Here is a 23,118-nt window from a genome sequence, read left to right on the forward strand (position 1 = left end):
CATTTTGTTTCAATGCAAGTTGCATTCATGTATAGTAGTGTCAGAAATAACTGCATTTCTCAATACTTGTACAAGGCAAATTATATAAACCGTATCAAAATATATCTGCAGATAATTAAAAATATTACAAAGTTTATGCTTCCAGAAAGTTGTAACATGTACACAATTCCCCTTATAAAACCTCATATTGGTCCATGTTCACACCAAAATAGGGCTATATTACAACTGAAGTAAAAGTCTCAGAGAAATTTGTGTTCTTTCTGCCAATTCATTTGATTAAAGGAACAGATTTATTGAATTTTCTGTCAAAATTACCACAATTGATTACAGGGTTTGATGTCACAACATTAAAATAATTTCTGATGTACAAATGTAGCTATTTAAAAGTTAAAATCCCCACATTGGTAAATATTGTTTGCATATTGAACTCTTCAGTGACTGCTAACCAACCAATTTGCAATACTAGACCTCATATATCTCAGTTACCATTCTAGAGTTATGCCCCTTTACAAATGGAAAAATTGCTGAAACTTATTTTGTCTCATCTAATGTTATGAAACTTGTACAAAATTCTCATTGCCACAAAATACAGATCATGTTTGCTTTTTGTGGCATCACTTTACTGTTCTAGGCTTATACAATGTACCTGTTGTCAAATTGAAAAAAATGCTGAATTTTTTGTCTTGTCTTGACGGAGTCAAAAATTGAGACATAGGTATACTGATTCAAGCAGTGTCAACAATGCATTAGTTTGTAAATTTGTCTAGTTTATTGTGAACCATGAGGGGTTGGTCATTGATATTTGGTATGCAGTTGTATAAGCATTGGCATATCTCAATCCCATGGATGATGGAGATTATTTGGCTGCCCCCTTTATTCTTGGTCTAATGACTTTGAATTTTTGCAGTTTACATGTATAAGTTTGTAATTACTTTAGGTCAGTTCAAGGGGAACCATTTGTAGTAGGTCAATGTTAATTGGTATTCAGTTGTAAAAGCATTAGTACATCTCATATCCATTGAGAATAGTAAGCCCCACTCCCTCAGTCATGGTCTATTAACTTTGAAACATATGCTTAGTTGTCACTTTTGTGTATTAGTATGTAATAAGATCAGTTTAAGATGAACTGCTAATGTGAAGTCGATGATATTTGTTATGGAAATTATAAATTCCTACCCCCTCGTCATGGTTCATCGACTTGCATGTTAGAGTTGCTTTTTTCAATTTTGAAATTTTCAATATCAAAATTACAAAAAGGTGAGACGAATCTCTGTAATAACCCTTTATTTGTTTTCATTCTCTAACTTATTTTGCCTCAACCAAATGTTCTGAAACTTATACACTATGTGTACTACCACAAAACGTAGACCCAGTTTGGAATTTGATGGCCTCATTTTTACCCTCAAGGGTTATGCCCCTTTAGAAATGAAAAATGATGGATTTTTTGTTTCCCTTTTCTAATATAAGGTTGCCTCAACTAAATGTTATTAAACGTATACACAATGCTTATTATCACAAAACTAAGATCAAGTACAAGTTTTTAGTTTTACAGTTCTTGAGTTATTTTCCTTTGTATTATATGCTAGCGAGGCATCATCTGTGTCCCATGAACACATTCCGGTCCCAATTATCTATGTTCATTCGATGATCCTCAAAATATTATGGACATACAAATTTGGAGGACTGTACAAAAATCTTGTGAGAGTTTAGTATCACCAATTACCTTGAAGCATTATAAAATGAACAAGAAAATGACAGTGTCACTATAGCTGAAATCTTTTAAAGGGTCTGCAAATTTTATTCATTGTTTGAGGATGCAAATTTTCTATGAGATTTACTCATCCTGAGCATGCATGAAAAAGTTACTAATTGATGATAAGCAACCAACAATCTATCAATCTTTGATTTTAAATACTAGAATTTCAATATGAATAAATGTCATTGAAACTTACAGAAAATGGATGTTTGTCATTTCAAACTGTTTGGACATTTATCAAATTCCACTTTTAATATCAGTTTCAGTGGCGGATCCAGACATTTTCATAAAAAGGTGAAGGGCAGTCATGCTTCAGTGATTCCCTATATAATCAACAAAAAAGTTTTCACAAAAGGGGGGTTGGGGTTTATAACTCAACTTAAAGAACTCATCAAAGTCACCTTGCTTTTATATTATGTATGCCAACAATGTATATAAAAAATCAACAGTTGCACTCTAATCAAAACAACGGTAAAAAGCTAAATGAAGAACGAAATTAAATAAGCACTGAAGACCTAAAGTTCACTTAATTGACGTTAACAACATTATTTCTTTGTTTTCCAGCAATGTGCAGTTTACTATCCATATCCGTATACTAAAAACCTAGGTTTTTTCAGTATACAGATACTATGGATAGTAAACTGCACATTGCTGGAAAACCTGGTTTTTTTTCAGTATACGGATATGGATAGTAAACTACACATTGCTGGAAAACCTAGTAAATAATAATGCTTTGCATCAAGTTTCCCCTCAGTATATGTACAAAATGGCCTATCTCTATTATTCATTATATCTGTAGTTTCGATACAATTGAAGTTTGAAAATTTCGTAAAAAATGGCTACAGAAGGGGCCATAAACCTGAATATGCACATCTATAGACCAAGTTTAGCGACACAGGCTTTAAAAGAGCCTCTAGTTCAAAAACCTCTGATAATACTGGACCAAATACATCCAAATTGTAACCGAAAGTTCCTTATGGTATTTAGTTTGTAAATCGTATCCGAATTTTTTATCAATCTACAAAAATGGCCACCATGGCTAAAGATAGAACATATGGGACAAATCAGGTTTTGGCTTATATCTCAGAAACTATGATCAGCAGTTAGTGCTTAACTAAAAGGGATTAAAGTGACACTGAATGGGTCATGATTTATCTGTTATGAAAATTTCAAACAAGTTCGACAACCCATTGTTAGGTTATTATTATATATCATTTATTTTTATTAACTTGAAATTTTACTGTGTTTGGTTATTTAAAAAAAAAATATAATAGATAGCACTGACATAGCTGAAAGTGTAGAACAGGTCTAGATCTAGTTATCTTAAGACCAATAGGACAACTTATTCGGTTGGGTTACTGTCCAGAATTTTTTGGGAATTTTTACAGTTTTGATTTATTGTTATCTCTAATACATAATGATAGAAAGAGAGAAAGCGCAAATGACAAAACTATTCAGCAAAGTAATATCTACAAATAAGTCAAACTGATATTACAGTTGAGCGATATTAGGCTCTTATGAGCATTTAATCCAGAAACACTAATCCTTTTTGACAGAAAAATCCTGAATGAAGACACAAATAGATGATCATAGATTAAAAAAAATGTTCATGGACTCTATTTCACGGCAGTGGAACATTGTTCCTACATATTCAAACATATTCTGTGAAACTATGATCTCTTAGCTGTCTTGAAATTATCATAATTTTCAAACTCATTGACAGTATCTTATAGTGAAATATAAGAGTGGGGGAGTATTCCATGTTACATGTTTTTAAGAGGGATTCGTGATGCTCGGTATTTAATTTTTCTATGTTTAGTGTAAACAAAATTTTTATTATGAAAAATACAAGTATTTATATTATAAACACTTTAAAAATTCGGATTAAGAAACTGCAACAATTGCTTATATTAATCCGCCTCCTTAGATTGTTTGTCGACTTTAAAGATTCGTGGTTCTCCAAAACAGGAGGGAGTTGTAGTATAAGTGAACTGTAAAACCAGGTAAATATCTAGATGTCGCTTTTATACTGGTTTACTTGGCTTCTACTGTTGTTAAACGAACATATTAGAATACCAGTTTTACAGGAAAGCGCCATTATGGATAGGTTGTATCCAACTTTGATTTTAATTTTTGGTTTTGCAGCTCTATTCCTATTTCAAACAGGTAAAATCATTCTTCAAAATATATACCAAAATTAAAGTTTTCCAACTGTGTTGCTACAGTACGTTCTTTGAAAATAAATTGCACACCTGTACAGGTATTTTGTTTACCTGTTGATAGTCACTCACTTCCGCATATATGAATTTGTGGTGCATCTTAAAGTGTTCGCAACTGTGACTGTACGCTTAATAAATTATCAAAGTACAGACTGGCTTTTGAAACTGGAAAAGCATAACTGGATCTAACAAATATAAAATTTAAATCAATTTAAGTTTTCAGAAAATAAAAATAAATAGAATGTTCAGAAAGTAAACAAAACAAATTAATGATTCAACTGACTTTTGAAGCAAAAGACATAATGCCCTATTTTTTTATAGTACTTATATAGTCATTAATTGCTTGCACATGGTGCAGAGCTATTAGTTTCAGTCAATATACACTCCATCTTGAAATAATTACTTATCACATGTAGATTCTGATTGGTGGCTGTGAATACGGGTCCGTTAGCGCCCATTCACGTTCGCACCCACTCATATTCGCCCCCTTTCACATTCGCAACCTACATGTTCGCACCCAAAGTTCGTTCGCACCCTACATGTTCGCACCAAATTTTAATTGATTTTATGTTTAATAACTTTGTAATCAAGTTTTGGCAAGTGTATTCTTATAAGTATAATTGTTGTCATTGTCTCAAAATAAAGTGAGACAGCATTTTTTTTGTTGTGTTGAATCCTCATGTTTTGGATAGTGTTTATTGTTAAAAAAAATGATCATCCTTTCTTAATAAAGTGGGATTCTGTCAAAGTTTTATTTTGTGTTGAATAACAGTACTCTTAATCATGCTTTGGTTAGTGGTTTGCTATAACTATTACTTTGTTTCATTAACTTGTTTCAAAATAAAATGAGATTCTGACTACGTTTTTTTTGTGTGTTGAATAAATTTTATCATGTTTTGGTTATAATAGTGTATTGCAATATTTTATTGTTACATTGTTTCAGATCAAAGGGACCAAGCTGTGTGTTTTTCATGTAAAATCTTCAATGTTTTACTCATACCAAGCTATAAATACATTCAGTATTTACACCAAAGCGATTTAAAACAACGATCATGATTTTCCAATTATTCAACTGGAATTTGAATTAAAATTTGGTGCGAACGTGCAAGGTTCGAACGTGTAGGGTGCGAAAGTGTATTGGGGGCGAACGGACCTGATACCGGTGGCTGTATGATGCAACTCAGTTACAGCAACAGCTATTGGCAAAAAAAGATTAACGAAAAACAAATAAGCTACACATCAATAAATGACAGCCACTGAATTATACAGGCGAGTGCGGATCCAGATATTTTGGGGCCCACTCCGGTCATGCTTCAGTGATTCCCTATATATCATCAACCAAATTTTCCCCAGAAAATCTTAATCTGCCTCTGCAGGCTCCTGACTTGGGACAGGCACATGCATACAGAATGTGGGACGCCTCCAGGTGCGGGAATGTCTCGCTACATTGAAGACATGTTAGTGACCTTCTGCTGTTGTTTTTTCTATGGTCGGGTTGTCTCTTTGACACATTCCCCATTTCCATTCTCGATTTTAGAATGTGGCTGAGTTTAACCAACCCTCCCCTAACCTGGGATAGTGGTGTAACAGTACATTATAAAAACAAACTATAAAAATCAGTTGAAAAAGGCTTAACTCATCCATGGATACAAATAGAAATACATGTTACAAAAACATGGTTGAGTGGATATGTCCTTTTCCGACATCAAACTTTAGCATCAGACATTTTAGAACTTTTTGTACTCTCTAAAATGTAATACACATTGACAAAAGAAGATTTCCATGTGAAAAGTTAATTGTAAATTATTGAAGAAATCATGTGTCCATTGCAATGGACAAAATGTACAACATCTTAACCTTTGAAAGTTATCAATGACCTATTGAACAGCCAATGGAAATTTTGTAATATTGTCTCATGATGTTGGACAAGCCAATAAAATTAACACATTATATTGAGGCATTGGGAAACCCTATACACAAGTATGCATAGATAAATTGTTATGTCTTAGTTAAAATTGTTAAGCTACAATATAAATGAGTGAAACTAGGTCTAAAATAAATGTATGTACCTAACTTTTATAAAATTTGACTTTCAGGATTTTCTTTTCGATGTTACAAGTGCAATTCATACATGCAGGAAGATTGTGCTGACCACTTCAATAATCAAACATGGCATTTATCTGAGTGTGCAGAAAATGTGACAATGTGTAGAAAAATTGTACAAGAAGGTAAGATGGTTAAAGGGGATGAAACTGTTCAAAATGTAAATTATGAAGATAAAGATCATACAATTTGAATATCATATCGTGTAAGGTTTGATGTTTGTTTGTCGTTTCTTTAAAGAGAAAAGGAACAGAAAGTATTTTTTATGCCAATTCTTAAAAGTTATGAGACAGTGGACATTCAGAAACTGTTTCTCTATGTGTTTCTAATGACTTTCAATCATATACATTGACTTTGTTGTATTGCGGTTCAGATTTACATCAAGTTTGTTTCAATAAATGTTGTCTAAATGAAAATAAAGAGATGTAGTAGGATTTTAAATGACCAGTCCTAGGATGTAAACCATTACAGATCACAGTATGACCTACAACATTGCTGAACAATATTTAAAGTTAAATCCATACCTTATAGGTATAAAAGTCCAGGGCATAACAAACTAAAAACAAAATGTTAAATAATTCAAAGGAGAAAACAAGCAGCCTGATTTATGCTAAAAATTATGAACAATTAACAAGTGTGATAGACAACAAGGAACCAATGACAACCACTGAATTAGTTCCTGGTTTGGGACATTCTTTTAATGAAATTGCAAAAGACACAAAATAACAGGATTGAGAGTAATTTTAATTTATTATATAATATCTCAAAGTTGGAACTATTAAAAAGGATGGTGTAACCTCAGTTTCATATTTGACTGATCATGATGCAATTATTTGTTCATGATCAAGTTGACTGACAGTCAGATTCCAACATTGGAAAAAATGTTTTTCTTTCTTTCTAACTAAAAGCTTTTCATATTGTTTTACTGACACATCATCTATTTTCATTTTCTATTTTAGTTTTTTACAATGATGAATGGCAGTTACGATATGTCCGACAGTGTGCCCCTAGTGGTATTGTAGGTGGGGATGAAGGTCGACGTTGTATGGAAAAGACGGGAACATACAAGGTGAAAGTGCGGATTTGTCATTGTGATAATCAAGAAGGTTGTAATGGTGCCTCTAATTTCCACAGCAACATTCACGTCATTTTATTGCCACTAATGACAATTGTATATGTAAAATATTTGTGGACATGATAAAGAAGTGCAAAATCAACATATGTTAAAAAGTTGTGAATTAGAATCGATCTGAGTATCCTAGCTGGGTATCATATTTTGATAACTACAAATTTATATAAAAAATTAAATAGATATCCCAAAGGGTGACTGGTACATGTTGTTTTTTTTGGGGGGGGGTTAATTTTTAGGTGTTTTTCCGACTTATTAAATCTTATAATAGCTCGTTTTGAGATTAAATTCACATGTTTATGGGTAGTGCTTAGAAAAAAAAACATACAAACCATGTTGAAAATACATTTTTGTACAAACAAACCACTCCTCCCTCCAAACTGTTGCAACTAGGGATTTGAATTTTTATGTCGATATGGAAAACACTGATTTCTTCTTTAATTATAATTGATGAATTAATGTGATATGCCTGTTCTCTAATGGTTAAATATTCACTGTTCGAAATATTCTTTTTGATTTATTAACCTTCCAATTTATTTATTTGTTGTACATAATCCAGTAGTTTTATTTTCATCTTGATATCATTCAATTAAACCATTCCAATCAGATAACAGTCAAGAATCATTCCATATTGTGTATAAATTCATATGTCATATTGATAAGGAAATAAGAATTGTATCAACAGAACCTATTATGATATATTTAAAGCTTTTTTACCATCTTAACTAGTTACTGCTTTCAAACCATTGTACTTGTAAATACATAACCTCACAAGTCTGTTATAAGTACTATTGGTGTCCTTTTTAGGTTTCAGATCACACTTATGGCTGAATATTTTGAAATATTTGTACATCCAAGCTTTTTGTTATGTATTTGAAGTTTTCAAATAAATAATTGTAATTGAAAGAAAGAAAATTTTGACCTGAAAACCACTGAATTTTATAATAGACCTGGTCATTTGAGGTTAAATACTGCCCAAATTAAGTTTTCGAAAAAGAAATGAAGTGTTTTACCTTTGCAATTAGAACACAACAAGTAACAAAATATAATTTTAATCTGTTATATAGCTATTTATAAAATTTTACTTGAACTGACCTGTTGAATTAGAAAATTATAGATATTTTTAAAATTTTTAATAAAATATTTGATTCCTCCTCAGGTATGATTCATTGTTTCGGAGTTTTGTGAAATTCTGTAATTGAGGTTGTGCCATTTGTATTATATACTTTTTATATTTTATGCTGTAAAAAAATCATTTATAATAAATAAAATATGTTACAAACATTGTTTTACTGTTGTTTAACCATTTAGAACTACATGTACTGGATCCAAAAGGCCAGTGTAATATCTTTTTTGATCATATACTCTGTAGGGTGATCTTCATTTAGAACTACATGTACTGGATCCAAAAGGCCAGTGTAATATCTTATTTGATCATATTCTCTGTAGGGTGATCTTCATTTAGAACTACATGTACTGGATCCACAAGGCCAGTGTAATATCTTATTTGATCATATTCTCTTTAGGGGATCTTCATTTAGAACTACATGTACTGGATCCAAAAGGCCAGTGTAATATCTTATTTGATCATATTCTCTGTAGGGGGAGCTTCATTTAGAACTACATGTACTGGATCCAAAAGGCCAGTGTAATACCTTATTTGATCATATAATCTGTAGGGGGATCTTCATTTAGAACTACATGTACTTGATCCAAAAGGCCAGTGTAATATTTTATTTAATCATATTCTCTGTAGGGGGATCTTCATTTAGTTTTTAAAAATGTTTCAAATAATATCAACTTATTATGATAATAACTGAGTAGTATTAAGTTAACCTGGTTATCACAATTAATACTTATCTTCTATCCTGCCTGCTAATAGAATTGTAGGATGTCTTTTGCCTGAAATATCAGTCTGATGAATTTGAGTTGATTCTTCATCTTATTTTCATTATTCAATAATTGAAAAGTTGAGATTTGCACTCTAGTCGGTGCCTATGGGAAATAGATCTAAAACTAGGTCAAGTTCAAAGACTGTGTCAGTACAAGGTCAACTGTATTGGGTCTCACAGTCCATGACATGAACTCAAGGATCACAGTGTTGTTTCAGTTTCTAAGATACAGCTAAGCTTTTTTTGTAAAATGCTGAATAGAAGAGGTTGATAATCTTAAATGCACATGTTGTATGGTCTTTTGACCAGAATCTGATCTTTCCATCTGCCATATGTTAGTTGTCCTTGACCTTATTTGACCTTTTTATGGTTAACTTTATTTTTTATATAGAATCATTGCAAGGTATACATGTTTGATTGTATGATTAATTGTTGGTGTTAAGCGCCCCTCGCAGCATTATTACTATATTGTGTCATCAAGTTTTTATTGAGAATAGAAGCTGGAGAACTCACAACCTCATTGTTTTCAGCCTTTTATTGCTAGATGTACAACAAAATTAACTAGTTATACAACAAAAATTGAACTAGTCAGACCATTCATCCGCCGAGACAGATTCAAATTGACGTCATATTTTGTTATGGTTGACCTTGGTGATGAACATTAACATTAAAAATTTGCCCAATTCTGGTCAGTTTTTGAGAAAAGATTGCATGAAATGCAAGAAAAACTCTTTTATACTGACATGATATCTTTATGGTTTAAGATTTATCAATACCCTTGATAGTTAAAACAAAATAGTGCAATAAGTCAATGTCATGCAATTTATTGATGATATTATGTACTTTGATATTTAAGTACAATTTGATGTGAATATGAATTACCATACTTGTCAAGAAAACATTCTTTATTAAAAATTACATTATATGAATCTTATAAAAATGGGCTCAACCACAAATGTACAATAACGATCAAAGGAGGATAACTCCAACTCAAATATTTAACTAGCAAAATACAATTCAATGTTTTATTCAAAAATTCACAAATTAGAAAAATGAAAGTTTTCTTTATACTTGAGTGCTCACAAGCAATTATAATTGACCTTGATTTTTTTGGATATGCTTTATAATTCAACATTAAGTTTTGTAATTAGGTCAGTTTCTCAGATTTTTAAAGTTGTTAATATATATATATAGTTAAATTAAATTTCTGTGTACAGAATAATCAGTTGGTGTACGTACATGTTGATTATACAGGTTTTATCTTACCTTTACCTTGTTTTCAGGGTCAATGATCAGAGTTTACTTTCAAGGTCAATTTCTCAATCACACTTTGTAACATGGACGGAGGTCATTTGACCTTCACCTTATGGTTCATTGGTCAGCATTAATGGTTTATTTTTATAAGTATGAAATTAAGGAAATGTTGGATGATTGTTAAATTCTATACCAAATGTATGTAAACAAACTCAAGATCGCCATGATTTCAACAATGATCAAAACCTGGGTCATATAGGTAAGCTACAAAAGGTCATGAATAACAAAAAATGTGAAATACAATAAAGAAAACTACAATCTGATTTAAGGAAATAGCATCAAACTTTCCCTTGAGCAGGGGCATTGTTGGTACAACACAACATATAGACAAATTATGAAAACCAGCTAGAAAAGCTTCGATTCAAATGATCCATTCTATATGACAACAAAAATAAAAGAGCGTTAGTCAGAAACATTATCATTGACTTATGTGGATAGTAAACTAGGATTTGATAGTAAAATGTAAATATATATTATTAATAGTATATTTATGCTAATAAATCCCAGAATAAAACGAAAATAATTGAATTTAAAGAGAACAACTAAATGACGGGTTTTTGGAGAAAAAAGGAGAGGGAAACAAATTGTCCCGTCCCAAGTACCAATGATGGTTTCCTGGACAGTTTTCAAACAATATAAGTAATAGCTCAACTATATGGTGTTGTATGCCATAATGGAATAAGTGACAGTGTGTGTGTCTGTCTGGCAGGGTTCCTCGAACTGTGATCTCACTTTATGAACCATTGATGTTAACTTGTACGTTGAAAATCCAGCTCAGCGTGGCAATATTGTACAAAGCAGGGTTCATATTCATATTTCAAAACAGGTGCTTATTCTATTTTGCATTCATGTGCCACTAAACGCCAAACAGCCATCAAAGATCTGCTATCAAAGCCAACATTTTCTAAGTGACAAAAAATAAATATATTTAAAGACAACCCCTGCTCTGACGTCGAGGTTCCATAATTTGACATGGAAATGCTAAACTATATTCGTGCAGTAGTGTGTTGCAGTCATAAAAATCAAAATACAACTCATCAGCGTGAACTGCAGCTTCTAGATATGAATCTCGCATGCAGAATCTAAATGAGCAACAAATGAAATTGAATGCATGCAATGACACGGGTTATGTTCTTCTCATATATGTTATGATGGTATGATACTAAACCCCTAACGGGACGGATTGTACCTGATGTTCATATGATGCAATCATAATCTTTCAGTCAGTTTAATTGAAGTCTGGAGCTGGCATGTCAGTTAACTGCTAGTAGTCTGTTGTTATTTATGTATTATTGTCATTTTGTTTATTTTCTTTAGTTACATTTTCTGACATCAGACTCGGATTTCTCTTGAACTGAATTTTAATGTGCGTATTGTTATGTGTTTACTTTACTACATTGGTTAGAGGTATAGGGGGAGGGTTGAGATCTCACAAACATGTTTAACCCCGCAGCATTTTTGCGCCTGTCCCAAGTCAGGAGCCTCTGGCCTTTGTTAGTCTTGTATTATTTTAATTTTAGTTTCTTGTGTACAATTTGGAAATTAGTATGGCGTTCATTATCACTGGACTAGTATATATTTGTTTAGGGGCCAGCTGAAGGACGCCTCCGCCTACATTGAAGACCTGTTGGTGACCCTCTGCTGTTGTTTTTTATTTGGTCGGGTTGTTGTCTCTTTGACACATTCCCCATTTCCATTCTCAATTTTATTATATGTATTTAATGTGACAACGCACACTATTCATTTGATGCTTATATTAGGTAAGATGGAGATGTTCGAGTATTCCTATCGTGTGTACAATGTACATATACCAAATTCTTTTTTGTTTCTGTCATATCGGACAGCTCTCCTACATGGACCTTGTTGTCTGCTGAAAAAATACTATATTTTTTTATATATCCATTATGGATTCTGTGGTTTCAAGCAAAAATATTTTGAATTCAAGCAGTTTTATTGTGTAAATTACTATAGACCAGCTAGTTTAGTCGTTTGGTCTAGATCGCATGAATGAAAGGTTATTCCATTGAGCATATGGAGTTGTGAACAAGAATTGATTTCACACACTGTCGTACAACTAACCGATTGTCAAGGCTTCAGTAAAAGGAATAAACTAACAGACTGATAAATGAATTTTACCCTGAGATTTATCAGCCATTTTGTAATATCCAAATAAACTCTCAAGTGGAAGATACAAAAGTGACATGTACACTCCTGAGTCTAAGAGAAACGGACAACGCCATGACATGATAAATAAAACGTAAAAGAACCAAAAGAGAATAACAATCTACTAAACACAATATACAAAAGACTGAAACAACACGAACCACACCAAAACCAGTGGGTGATGATCGGTGATCTTAGGTGATTTTAAGGGTTAGCAGACCCTGTTCCACTTGTTGCACCCCTTTACTTTATACTCATGAAAGTACAAATTCTGTGATGTCAAATGCGAGAAAAGAGGATAGGATTGTGGTAACGACAATTAGAACATATCTGATTCAATATTTTATTAAAGTCTCACCACTTGTATAACATTATACATTCCAATATACATATAAAACATTGCGTATAACATGAAATATTGGATAACATTTATAAAACATTGCGTATATTAAAACAGTAAAATCTGTCGTCGCCTGGGAATCATATTCCATAGCAGTAAAGCAACCCGTGAGACGTCCATTACATTTTTTAAGGGATGACTTCAGTTCTATCATTTTGAAACTTTGTTTAATAGGCTTCTTATAATCAGCAATCCCTTTTCAAAGAAATGATGATAGAAAATAAAACTCCGGAATATTGTATCACCTGGGAAATACTGCATTGATATACCCCATTATACGTTAGTGTTACTTGAATGTTGCTACATAGAAATGGAAAGTTCACAATTGGAAAGCTGAATTAATTTTTTAAATCCAGAGACATATATACACATGTGTATATTTGTCTCTGATTAATCCGAGTCTTTTGTCGAAAAGTTCTGTTCTTTATGAACCCTCATTTTCTCATTGTCAATTGCTAGGTGTTGTTTAAAAAAACGGTGGAGTTCTTTATTTTTCTATTTGATTTCAGGACTATGTTTTGCTTATATTTCTCATTTAGCATTTACAGTATTTTCTCACATTAATTATTTTTGTAAAGAAACGTTTGAATAGGATAGTCGATGATGTAATGAATGATAAAATCATACACCAAAATTTGAAATTATAATGTTCATATATATAGATGTTATATCAAATATTATTGGATGCCGAATTGACTTTAAATAGGTGCCGATTTGACTTTTTCTATACCCGTTCCGATTTGACTTCACCGTTACATGATAGTCTGACCATAGATAATATAATAGGCATTGGCTTTATATCTATTGTCTGACATTACAACATACAAGTCAAACAAGTTTTAAAAATTTTATCAACCCCTAAAATTGGTATCATATTTCGTTGTCAAAATATTAATCTAGTAAAGCGTTTTCAAAAATCCGCGGGAAATATCTAATAAACTGGTTCCCCAAATTAAAAACCAGTTAGCAGGTGCTCGAAAGAAAATATGTAAATGAGACAGGTGGCGCTCTTCAAGTTTCAAAGACAGCCATGATGGACAGGTTATGGTTAACCTGTTCCATTTTAGTAGTATTGATATGCTTATTTCAGACAGGTAAATGGTCTTATTTAAAAGTCTGGACCACATAGAAGATTGTACCTTTTATTTGATTCCTTAAACGTTACAGATCATTTATTTTTTTAGATTTACCTTTACGATTGGTCACTGGCCAAAAATGTATGATTGTTTACCTGAATTTGTTCACTTCCGCAAAGTGATTTAACAACAAAAAGACTGTTTTTGCTTATATAACAATTCTGTTCGGCAAACTATGATTGTTAAAAGTCCATGTACAGTAGCTACGTCTTGTTCTGTAGTTAATTATTCTATGGATGCGAGACAAAGTTAGATTTTTTAATGCGCCTTTTGGTAGAGGGCAATCTGTTACCTGTGCTGTAAATTCCACTTTTGTCAGATGAACCACCTATTAAAATGTAGATTCCCTAACTTTTAAGATGTGTCACTTGTTCCATCCCGTATTTGAATGGTTAAAACCACAAATCTGCTGTATACACATAAATTATGTAAACATGGTAAACATCACAATGTCACAACACAAGTTTACACATTTGGGTCCGTTCACCCTGATTCATTTTCGCCCTGATACCTGTTAGCCCAGTGTCCATTTGCCCTGATTTTTTTTTTTTTTATTATTATTGTCTACTTGCATAATATTTATTACTTGTTCATAGTATGATAAATATTTATGACAAATTCGCTCAATATTTATATTACTGCAACCAAATAATCAGTTTCCGTTTTATTTGCATAGTGGAATACTTGAATACAATGTATTTATCTTTATTGATATGTGTTATAACTGTTACAGTTTAAATAATTCTATCAAGTCAAATTATGGAGTATAATATGATCAATATGGGGATAAATGAACTTGTAAATTCTTTCCAAGTTTTACAAATCGTAAATGACTGTTTTTACTCTCAAGCTGACTAATTTATCAAACCAAAAACTAATTTTTATTATTTATCCATTCATTCATTCATATCTTTATTTCATCTTTATAGAGATTACATGAATTATATTATCATGAACAATAAATAATACATTAATAACAGAAAATAAAATAATAAAGTTATGAACAATGCATAGTATTTACATATACATGAAAATGTTAATATATATTGCAAGCTGTAAATGAGTTTATTGTGCTAACACTTTACTATATAGTTCAATTGGCGATTGTATTCGGATGCAGATTTTATTACATGGACGTAGCAAAGTCGCTTAAATGAATCTAAGTCAGAGTCACTGAGCGCAGTTGAAGGGTCTTTTCCTAGACAAATTATAAATAACGATTCATCACTACATTCACTGAGTTCAACATAGAGATCGAGAGAAAAGTTTTCTATTATTATTAGCCAAGTACTGTACATATTTGATGTGCACGAACAGCCAAAGCATGCATGTACAAAAATGTCAGTGAATAGACAGTCGCAAATTTCACAAGATTTGGAATCATGGTTTGGAGCGGTAGATAGCAATAACAAGGACAATTATTAAACAAGCAGTGAGAATTATTATTATATCATTGAACAGTTAATGCTCCAAAATAAGCCATCATCTTTTAAATATTTTCATGTTGTTTTTCATGAATGTCAAGAATTTATACCATACAAATATCTGAAAAAGTTTTGTTAAACTTTTATGCCCTTAATATTAATATTTTGAAATAAAAGTATGCAGGGCGAATGGATTTATGGGCAATAAAAGTATGCAGGGTGAATGGATTTATGGGCGAACGAACTCAGGGTGAACGGACCTAGGGCGAACATGTAATCAGGGTGTATGGACTCGATACCACATTTATTTACATCTATTGACTACACAACTTGTGACAAGTTGGTCATTTAATACGAAACTCTCATATACTTGCATATATGACATCTTACACCAATATGTACAGTTGAAATCTAAAAGCTGTGCTACATTGACAGCAATTATCATTAACTCATCTACCACACACTCATCTTCTGTAAGCTAACATCTAAATGTGTATTTAAGTAGACAGATCCCATCCTCTATATATCACAAATTTATCTTTAATCAAGCATGTACATTTTGTATCTTTGCAAAACTGTGTCTATATAATAATATAGCAAAACCCAATTGACAAATGTTCAATATTTACCAATGCCTCATTTTAAAAAATGGCATCATAGTGAAAGAACCAACAACAATATGTGTTTATTCAATCTTCCACTTTTCACAATCCACTATATATTATTTTTTAAATACATGTATGCATGATATATTTTCCACTGGACTTTTAAGAGATGACCCCTCAAATTAGCATGTTTGAATATTTCTGGTGTGGCAAACACACATTTTAAATTATGGCCTAAGATTTAATATCATCTGTTGGAGAGTTTGGGATTCTGAGTTACTACACACATATATTATTATAATTATTATTATTTTGTCGCCAAGAATAATTTTGTTTAGCAATCGCTTACAAATCAAGTTATTCTACAATATTATATATATATATTATCTCTATTCTGGAAATTTGTAAGTGTCACGTTTTATTCACACATGACTCATTGTTGTCATGATTGTTGTAAGACCAGAAAATACATGTATGTAGATTATTTTGCATATTAAATTTTGTAAATGTGGTTTGTACATGTACGCTGTACCTAAACAATACTGAAAATGTATTATATTTTCAGGAACTTTTAAAACTTATATTAAACTTGATTTATTAGTTTACTTAGGTTTTAAATATCTTTAATTTTAATCCAGTCCATGAATAAACATGCATTAAAAGAGAATTTGTAGTTTTCCTATAAATTTAAAGACAAGATTTTCACTGTTTTCATGCATTACACAGGCAGTCTGTACAGTTAGCCACTAGTCCGATGCCCTGTCTATTAAAACATTTCATTCAGACTAGTAAGTATTTTGCAAAACTTTGTTTGAACCAATAAGAAAAATGTCAGAATATTGGTCTTCAGACTTATAGTTGAAAAAGTTTTTGGTGCAGACTGCACAGCGTTATCATAGTGAATGGAGTATTTGTAAGTGGAATTTTGGTTTATAATACGCCATATGTTTTATTATGTTACAGGAGAAGCTGTAGAATGTTATCAATGTGACAGTAATGAAGATGGTATCCAGTGTCCTGCTGATGAAAGATTTGACACATATATAAATGCTCCTGTAGATTGTAATGGGTTTGAGGCTCATACACCTGGGCAGTTTTGTATGAAAATAACACAGGAAAGTCCTGGCTGTGAGTATTTATGTTACTGTATTTTAAATACATTGTTTGATATATTATTAAAGTTATAGTAAGGATAGTAAATTTTGGAAAAGATATCTGCATTAAGTTAGTCAACCTTGTCATAGAAAATCCATTTGCATTTCAAAACAGTAAACTTAGAATTAGTTATTTCTTCACTTTCCATGCTTATATCAAATATGATAATGCACATTTTACTGACATATATGCTAATGGTACATGTAAATATAGTGTATGAGTTATTGAAAAACACTGATAATAATGTGACCAGTGTAGATCTGTTTCAATTTCTGTATTAGATTATGATTTAACTGCTTTTGAAGATTAACACTAACAATTTTATTGTACTGTATTTTGGCATCTCTAGTGAATTTCAGAAATATCATTCTTGTAGGTTCTATATTGATATAGATCTTCATCTACTGAAAATATATATATATATTGACATGTTTGACTATTTATTGCAATTTATAAGAACATTTCTATTCCCTATGAACTGTTTAATATTAGGATTTTATACAAAAAAATATTTATAACTTACAGGGCGAGGATGGAGAAAAGTGACACGAAGATGTGGTTCAAGGACAGACTCAGGTAATCATATTATAGATTTAAAATTGGGTTGCAAGGTGAAAACTAGTAATATATGAGGCCCTTCCAGTGTTTTCGTATTAAATTTTAGTGCTTCTATTTCAGTGCTGAAGTGTTTCACAATTTGATTTTGATAGTCGCTGCAGTATGATTTATTTTGATTTTAAATTTTTTGTGCATACTTTCTACCATGTGATTACCTGGTACAATGAGTATATTTATTTTACCTGATGATGTCAAATATCAAGGGACCAGTTCAGTATAAGAGCAGAATGACATCAATTTGCCTATCTTTCAATATTAATTTAGTGATTCAGAATAAAAAGATGCACAAATTTGGGAAAAGGGGTAGGTCTGTCACTCCATAAATTTAAAATTTGATCTTTGATGATGTAGATTGTTATTTTCTATTGTAGGTGTGGCCTGGGGATGTCTATGGTCATGGGACACAGTGGGTGTGTTTAGAGAGATCTGCTACTGTGAATCAAATAGATGCAATAGTGCTGCTGGATTACATCTAAGCCTTTTGTCGGCCATTTTTGTTGTTATTACTGCACATCTTGTCAAATTCTTATAATCCATATTTTTTTAAGTATCTGCATATAGTTCATTTGTATAAAGTAGGAACATCACACATTAATTCAGAAATTTGTATATAGAGTAAGGAATAATTGTATTAGTCCTATCAAAACAAAGTAATAACTGTAAACACAATTCACAAGCAATATTGTAGATTGTCATGAGTATAACATTATAGGTATCAAAGAATGCTTCAGGTGTGTGTTGAGTTGTAGAGGATTTTATTATATAATTTCAATTATTTAACCTTTTAATTCAGCATTTATATTACATACATGAGATAGAAGTTGAGGTAAAAATCATGAAAGTACAACATTAAACAAAGAAAATACATTAGAGTGCCTCGTTTGTATTGTACTGTAAATTCAGAAATTATTGCGTGCATTTATTATTGTTGTTTTGTCATTTTAGACTTAAATGAGATTTAAATTTTACGCTTTTGTGAAAAATCCTGTTTAATTCATATAAAATATTTCAAAATGTTCAAATTATTGTGTTTACAATGCTGTCACAAATTTTCGCAATAATAAAAACCTTGCAATAATTTCTGAATTTACAGTATGACTAATGAAAATAATAACTTTTCTTTTTAGAATGACCAATCGTTTTACCTCTTATTTCTAAAAATATCTGATAATTTTCTGAAATGAAATATTTAGTCATAACAGGTCAACCTCAACTTTTATCCCAATGTTCTGTACAGCTATATATTTTAGTGACACACTTTAGTTGAATTAGACAATGTCACTTTGTTCTATGCAATTCTGTGTAAATATTGGGGTTTGTTTCAGTGCCATACATTTTGTTCTATAATTTCATACCATTATTTTCCGCTTGTTTTAGTCCTATTATTTAACCTTTATCACTCATCAGTTTCAGCTGTGGTCTAGGCATAGTGTAGTGCATGGTAGAGGGCTTGTTGAAAGTATTGGCTATTAAATATTTTATTAACCATTTCAGTATACACTACCAGTGTTAAACAGAAAAACTTATTTTAACATGCTGGTTATATATGTTTTATGTGTTGATAACACAAATTTTCATTGAAGCACTGTAGAACAAGAAATGAGATTCATCTTTTGTACATGGCAACAGTTCTGGCTTCAATTGATTTCAATAAGGTTCACCTTGAATTTTCTAACATCCCTATCTGTTATCCTGTAAACTTCAATAACATATCTCTATCTGCTTCTGGTGTGAGTGAGTATAAGAGGAAATTGGTTGAAAAATTGTTGTATGAGGTTGAAGATGTAAATAAAAATGTTTTATGTATATTTGTTGTCAATTGGAAAAAGTTAGTAATTATTAAACTAAAAAGGAATTTATTATTGAATGAAGAGAGAAAATACTTTTATTATAATGTGCTAAACAAAAATGTGAACAAGCAAAACCAGGTTGTTAGATAACTGATTTAAACTATTGAATAATGGTTTCTATCACCAACATAAGTAACATTTTTTTAAGAATGATAACCTTTTTATTTCAACAAAGGGAAGACAGATTGCTGTTCAATTTTCTTATTTTGAAAAAAGTTTAATGGATATTTAAAGATTTTCAGAAATCTATAAACATAAGCAAGACAAATTTGGAAAAACAGAATTCTTAAGTATATGGAAAAAATGTCTGATGCTTTTAGCATTTTATAGATGATCAATTACCTAAGGCAACATAGCTAAACAACTTAGATGAACTAGCTTCTGTCTATCTATGTAGAACTATGTATTTATATAGCTCATAGATCAGAACAATGAGGAACTTGAATAAAATTAAAATTGAAATTTTGCAAAACTAAAAGGTGGCTCCAGGGAAAAAAATCACAACTAAGACTTGGTGAATTGACTCTGTACTGTACCAAAACTACTGAATTTATATTTTTATCAATTTCTGAAAGACATTCTATAAACATACATATTATAATGTATAACTTGTTAAAAACTACATACTTTTTATGTTTACTACCAAATGGTGCTATTTGAGTAATGGTTTATTTTGAAAGAAAAATGATGAACGCTTAATCATCCATCCAGAAAAGCTTATACAACGGTCCAGTCCAAACTAAAGATTTCAGATTTTTAATTGAACAATTTTATATTTTGATAACATTTTATATGTGTGTGTTGAACATTGTGGTTGTGATAAATTCAACGATGTTTTAGTATAGTTTGTGTGATACAGGGAGGCGTGGATGCCCCCACCCATATCTAACATATCAGATGTAAATAATTTTTTAGTAAGATTGTATATTTAGATAATTTTATTGTATACATTGTGTATAAGTATGTGTGATTGATAAATGAGAGATTGATTCCAGAAAATTTTACAACTCCTACCATTCCATTAGTATGAAATATCACAGATGATTTTAAAATTGTTTTACCTCATATAACACAATTTATTATTATCCTCCAAAGAAATTTACAAAAGTATAAGTATTTATGACTTAAACATTCCATTTCTTTTGAAAATTCTTAGTTCTTTTGTAGGTAAATATGCATTGGTCCCCCTAGATGTCTTTTGGTTATTTGTGTTATTGGGTTGCGGTCTCATGACATACATCCCCACATCTCCTTTTAAACAAATTGAAATTTATAAAATTGAAATACACAGGATAATACTGACTTTTTGCTGTTGTCTTGCAATCAAAATCATCATCTTAATCAAACAAAAATCAGTTTTTGTGAGGAATAATTTCAACTGCAACATTTTAAAAGTAAATTGCATAATAATCATAAAAATTGCTAAAGATATAAAAGGTAAAAAATAAAATTAAAAATAACCAAGTGAGATATCATATATATTTTTTCAACATTTATATTAATATGACATTTTACAAATGTCCATATAAATTTTAGTCCATTTTAAAGTTTAATTGTTAAATTTAAATGTAAACATATCATGTTCCGGTTGTGAAAACTTAGAAAATAAGAAGAAAGGTGTTATATACCAATGGCCAGGCTTTTCTTTAAGAATTGTATTTACATATCAACCAATGGCTGAAAATGTTAGTGATGTTAACCATATCATATTGAAGCTTGATCTTATACTGGTTTTTTTATACACTAGAAACTATTTCCACACTGGTTGTGATTTTGCTTTCATTCCACAAATGGTTGTGTAATTTATGTGTAATTTAAGCTATCAAATATATATGTATAGATAGATTTATAAATTCTTATAAAATAAACTTTTGTAGAAAAGATGGTGTTTAAGGTTTTTATTTTATGAAAGTAGAGAACAGTTTTTGAGGGCAATATTTGATGCCTCTTTGCTGTATTCTTGACTAGTTTCTAAATTAGCCCTGAATATATAAAAAAGAAGATGTGGTATGATTGCCAATGAGACACCTCTCCACAATTTTCACATTTTTGTCTCCCTTGACTGAGTCAAAAAGCGAGACATAGGTATGCTGTTGCCTGCGTCAACAAATAAATAGTTGGTGATTAGGTCTAGTTTATGGTGAACCATTAGTGGTAGGTCAAAGATATTTGGTATGCAGTTGTATTAGCATTGGCACATCTTATTACCATGGAGATTATTTGGCTCGCCCCTCAGTTATGGTCTATTGACTTTTGAAACTTTTGCTTAGTTATCATTTATTATTTGGTGATTAGGTCAGTTTATGGGGAACCACTAGTGGTAAGTTAATGATAATTGGTATGCAGTTGTATAAGCATTGGCATATATATGTTTAGGTTGGTTTATGGATAACCACTAGTGGTAGGTTAATGATATTTGGTATCCAGTAGAATAGGCATTGGTATATCTCATAACCATTGAGACTATTTGACTACACCCCCTCAGTTATGGTTTATTGACTTTGAAATTTTGCTTAGTTTACATGTATTAGTTTGTGTTTAGGTCTGTTAAAAGGGAACTACTTATGATAAGTCAATGGTATTTGGTATACAGTTGTATTAGCATTGGCACATCTCATTTCCATGGAGTTTGTTTAGCCATGTACTTTCAGTCATGGTTCATTGACTTTCAATATTTGCAAAACTTACATGTTAAAGTGTTACTACCGGTATTCAACATTTGCATTATCGAATTACGAAAAAGCGAGACATATCTCAGTTTACCTATCTAATAATATGTATGATTTAAAAACCTTTTACACTTTTAATACTTAAAAATAGATTGAGTAAACCAGCTGGTGAACCTTTAAAGAAGTTAACAAAAGTACATTTGGTAGTTACACACAGATCCATTTATGAGTGTTTATTGGACACGCATGTACAATCAAGAATTGGAACCTTGATGGAATCATGTGTGTCATGGAGGTAGTGATGTCAGGCTGTCATAATAGAAAGATTCTTGCCTGTTTATAGTGTGACAAAAAGAAGGCAGTTTTTGGAGTAAAGTAGCAGCTGCAAAAAAAATACCTACTTTTTACAGGCACTAAAATAGTAAATGTGTTTACACTTGTCAATTTGGTGCCTTTTATATCTTATGGTACTTGATGGTATGAGTTTTTCTCATTATTGATGTCTCATTGGCAATCATACCAGATTAATTAGTTGGATTCTTTGTAATAGAGTTGTTTTGATGGTAAGAAGATGATAGCATTTACAATTGTGAATAAGGTTAAGCCTGAACATAGAAAGTATCAATAACTGATGAGAAACACACTCCCAAAGCTGATTTTTGTCCTCTGCACGACCTATTGTCGG

General features: G+C 31.2%; 2 protein-coding genes across 2 annotated transcripts; both read left to right on the top strand.

Moving 5' to 3' along the window:
• Positions 1–3,765: 3,765 nt before the first annotated feature.
• Positions 3,766–8,491, top strand: LOC139487825 (UPAR/Ly6 domain-containing protein crok-like). Its single transcript, XM_071272974.1, has 3 exons — positions 3,766–3,922; positions 6,072–6,203; positions 7,038–8,491. Exons 1-3 carry the CDS (start codon positions 3,772–3,774, stop codon positions 7,274–7,276), a joined length of 522 nt encoding a protein of 173 aa, XP_071129075.1. The 5' UTR covers positions 3,766–3,771; the 3' UTR covers positions 7,277–8,491.
• Positions 8,492–13,938: 5,447 nt separating this feature from the next.
• LOC139487828 (UPAR/Ly6 domain-containing protein crok-like) lies at positions 13,939–21,645 on the top strand. Its single transcript, XM_071272976.1, has 4 exons — positions 13,939–14,070; positions 17,105–17,269; positions 17,822–17,872; positions 18,286–21,645. Exons 1-4 carry the CDS (start codon positions 14,007–14,009, stop codon positions 18,444–18,446), a joined length of 441 nt encoding a protein of 146 aa, XP_071129077.1. The 5' UTR covers positions 13,939–14,006; the 3' UTR covers positions 18,447–21,645.
• Positions 21,646–23,118: the final 1,473 nt, after the last annotated feature.

This window comes from Mytilus edulis, chromosome 9, assembly GCF_963676685.1.
Source record: "Mytilus edulis chromosome 9, xbMytEdul2.2, whole genome shotgun sequence".
NCBI lineage: Eukaryota > Metazoa > Mollusca > Bivalvia > Mytilida > Mytilidae > Mytilus > Mytilus edulis.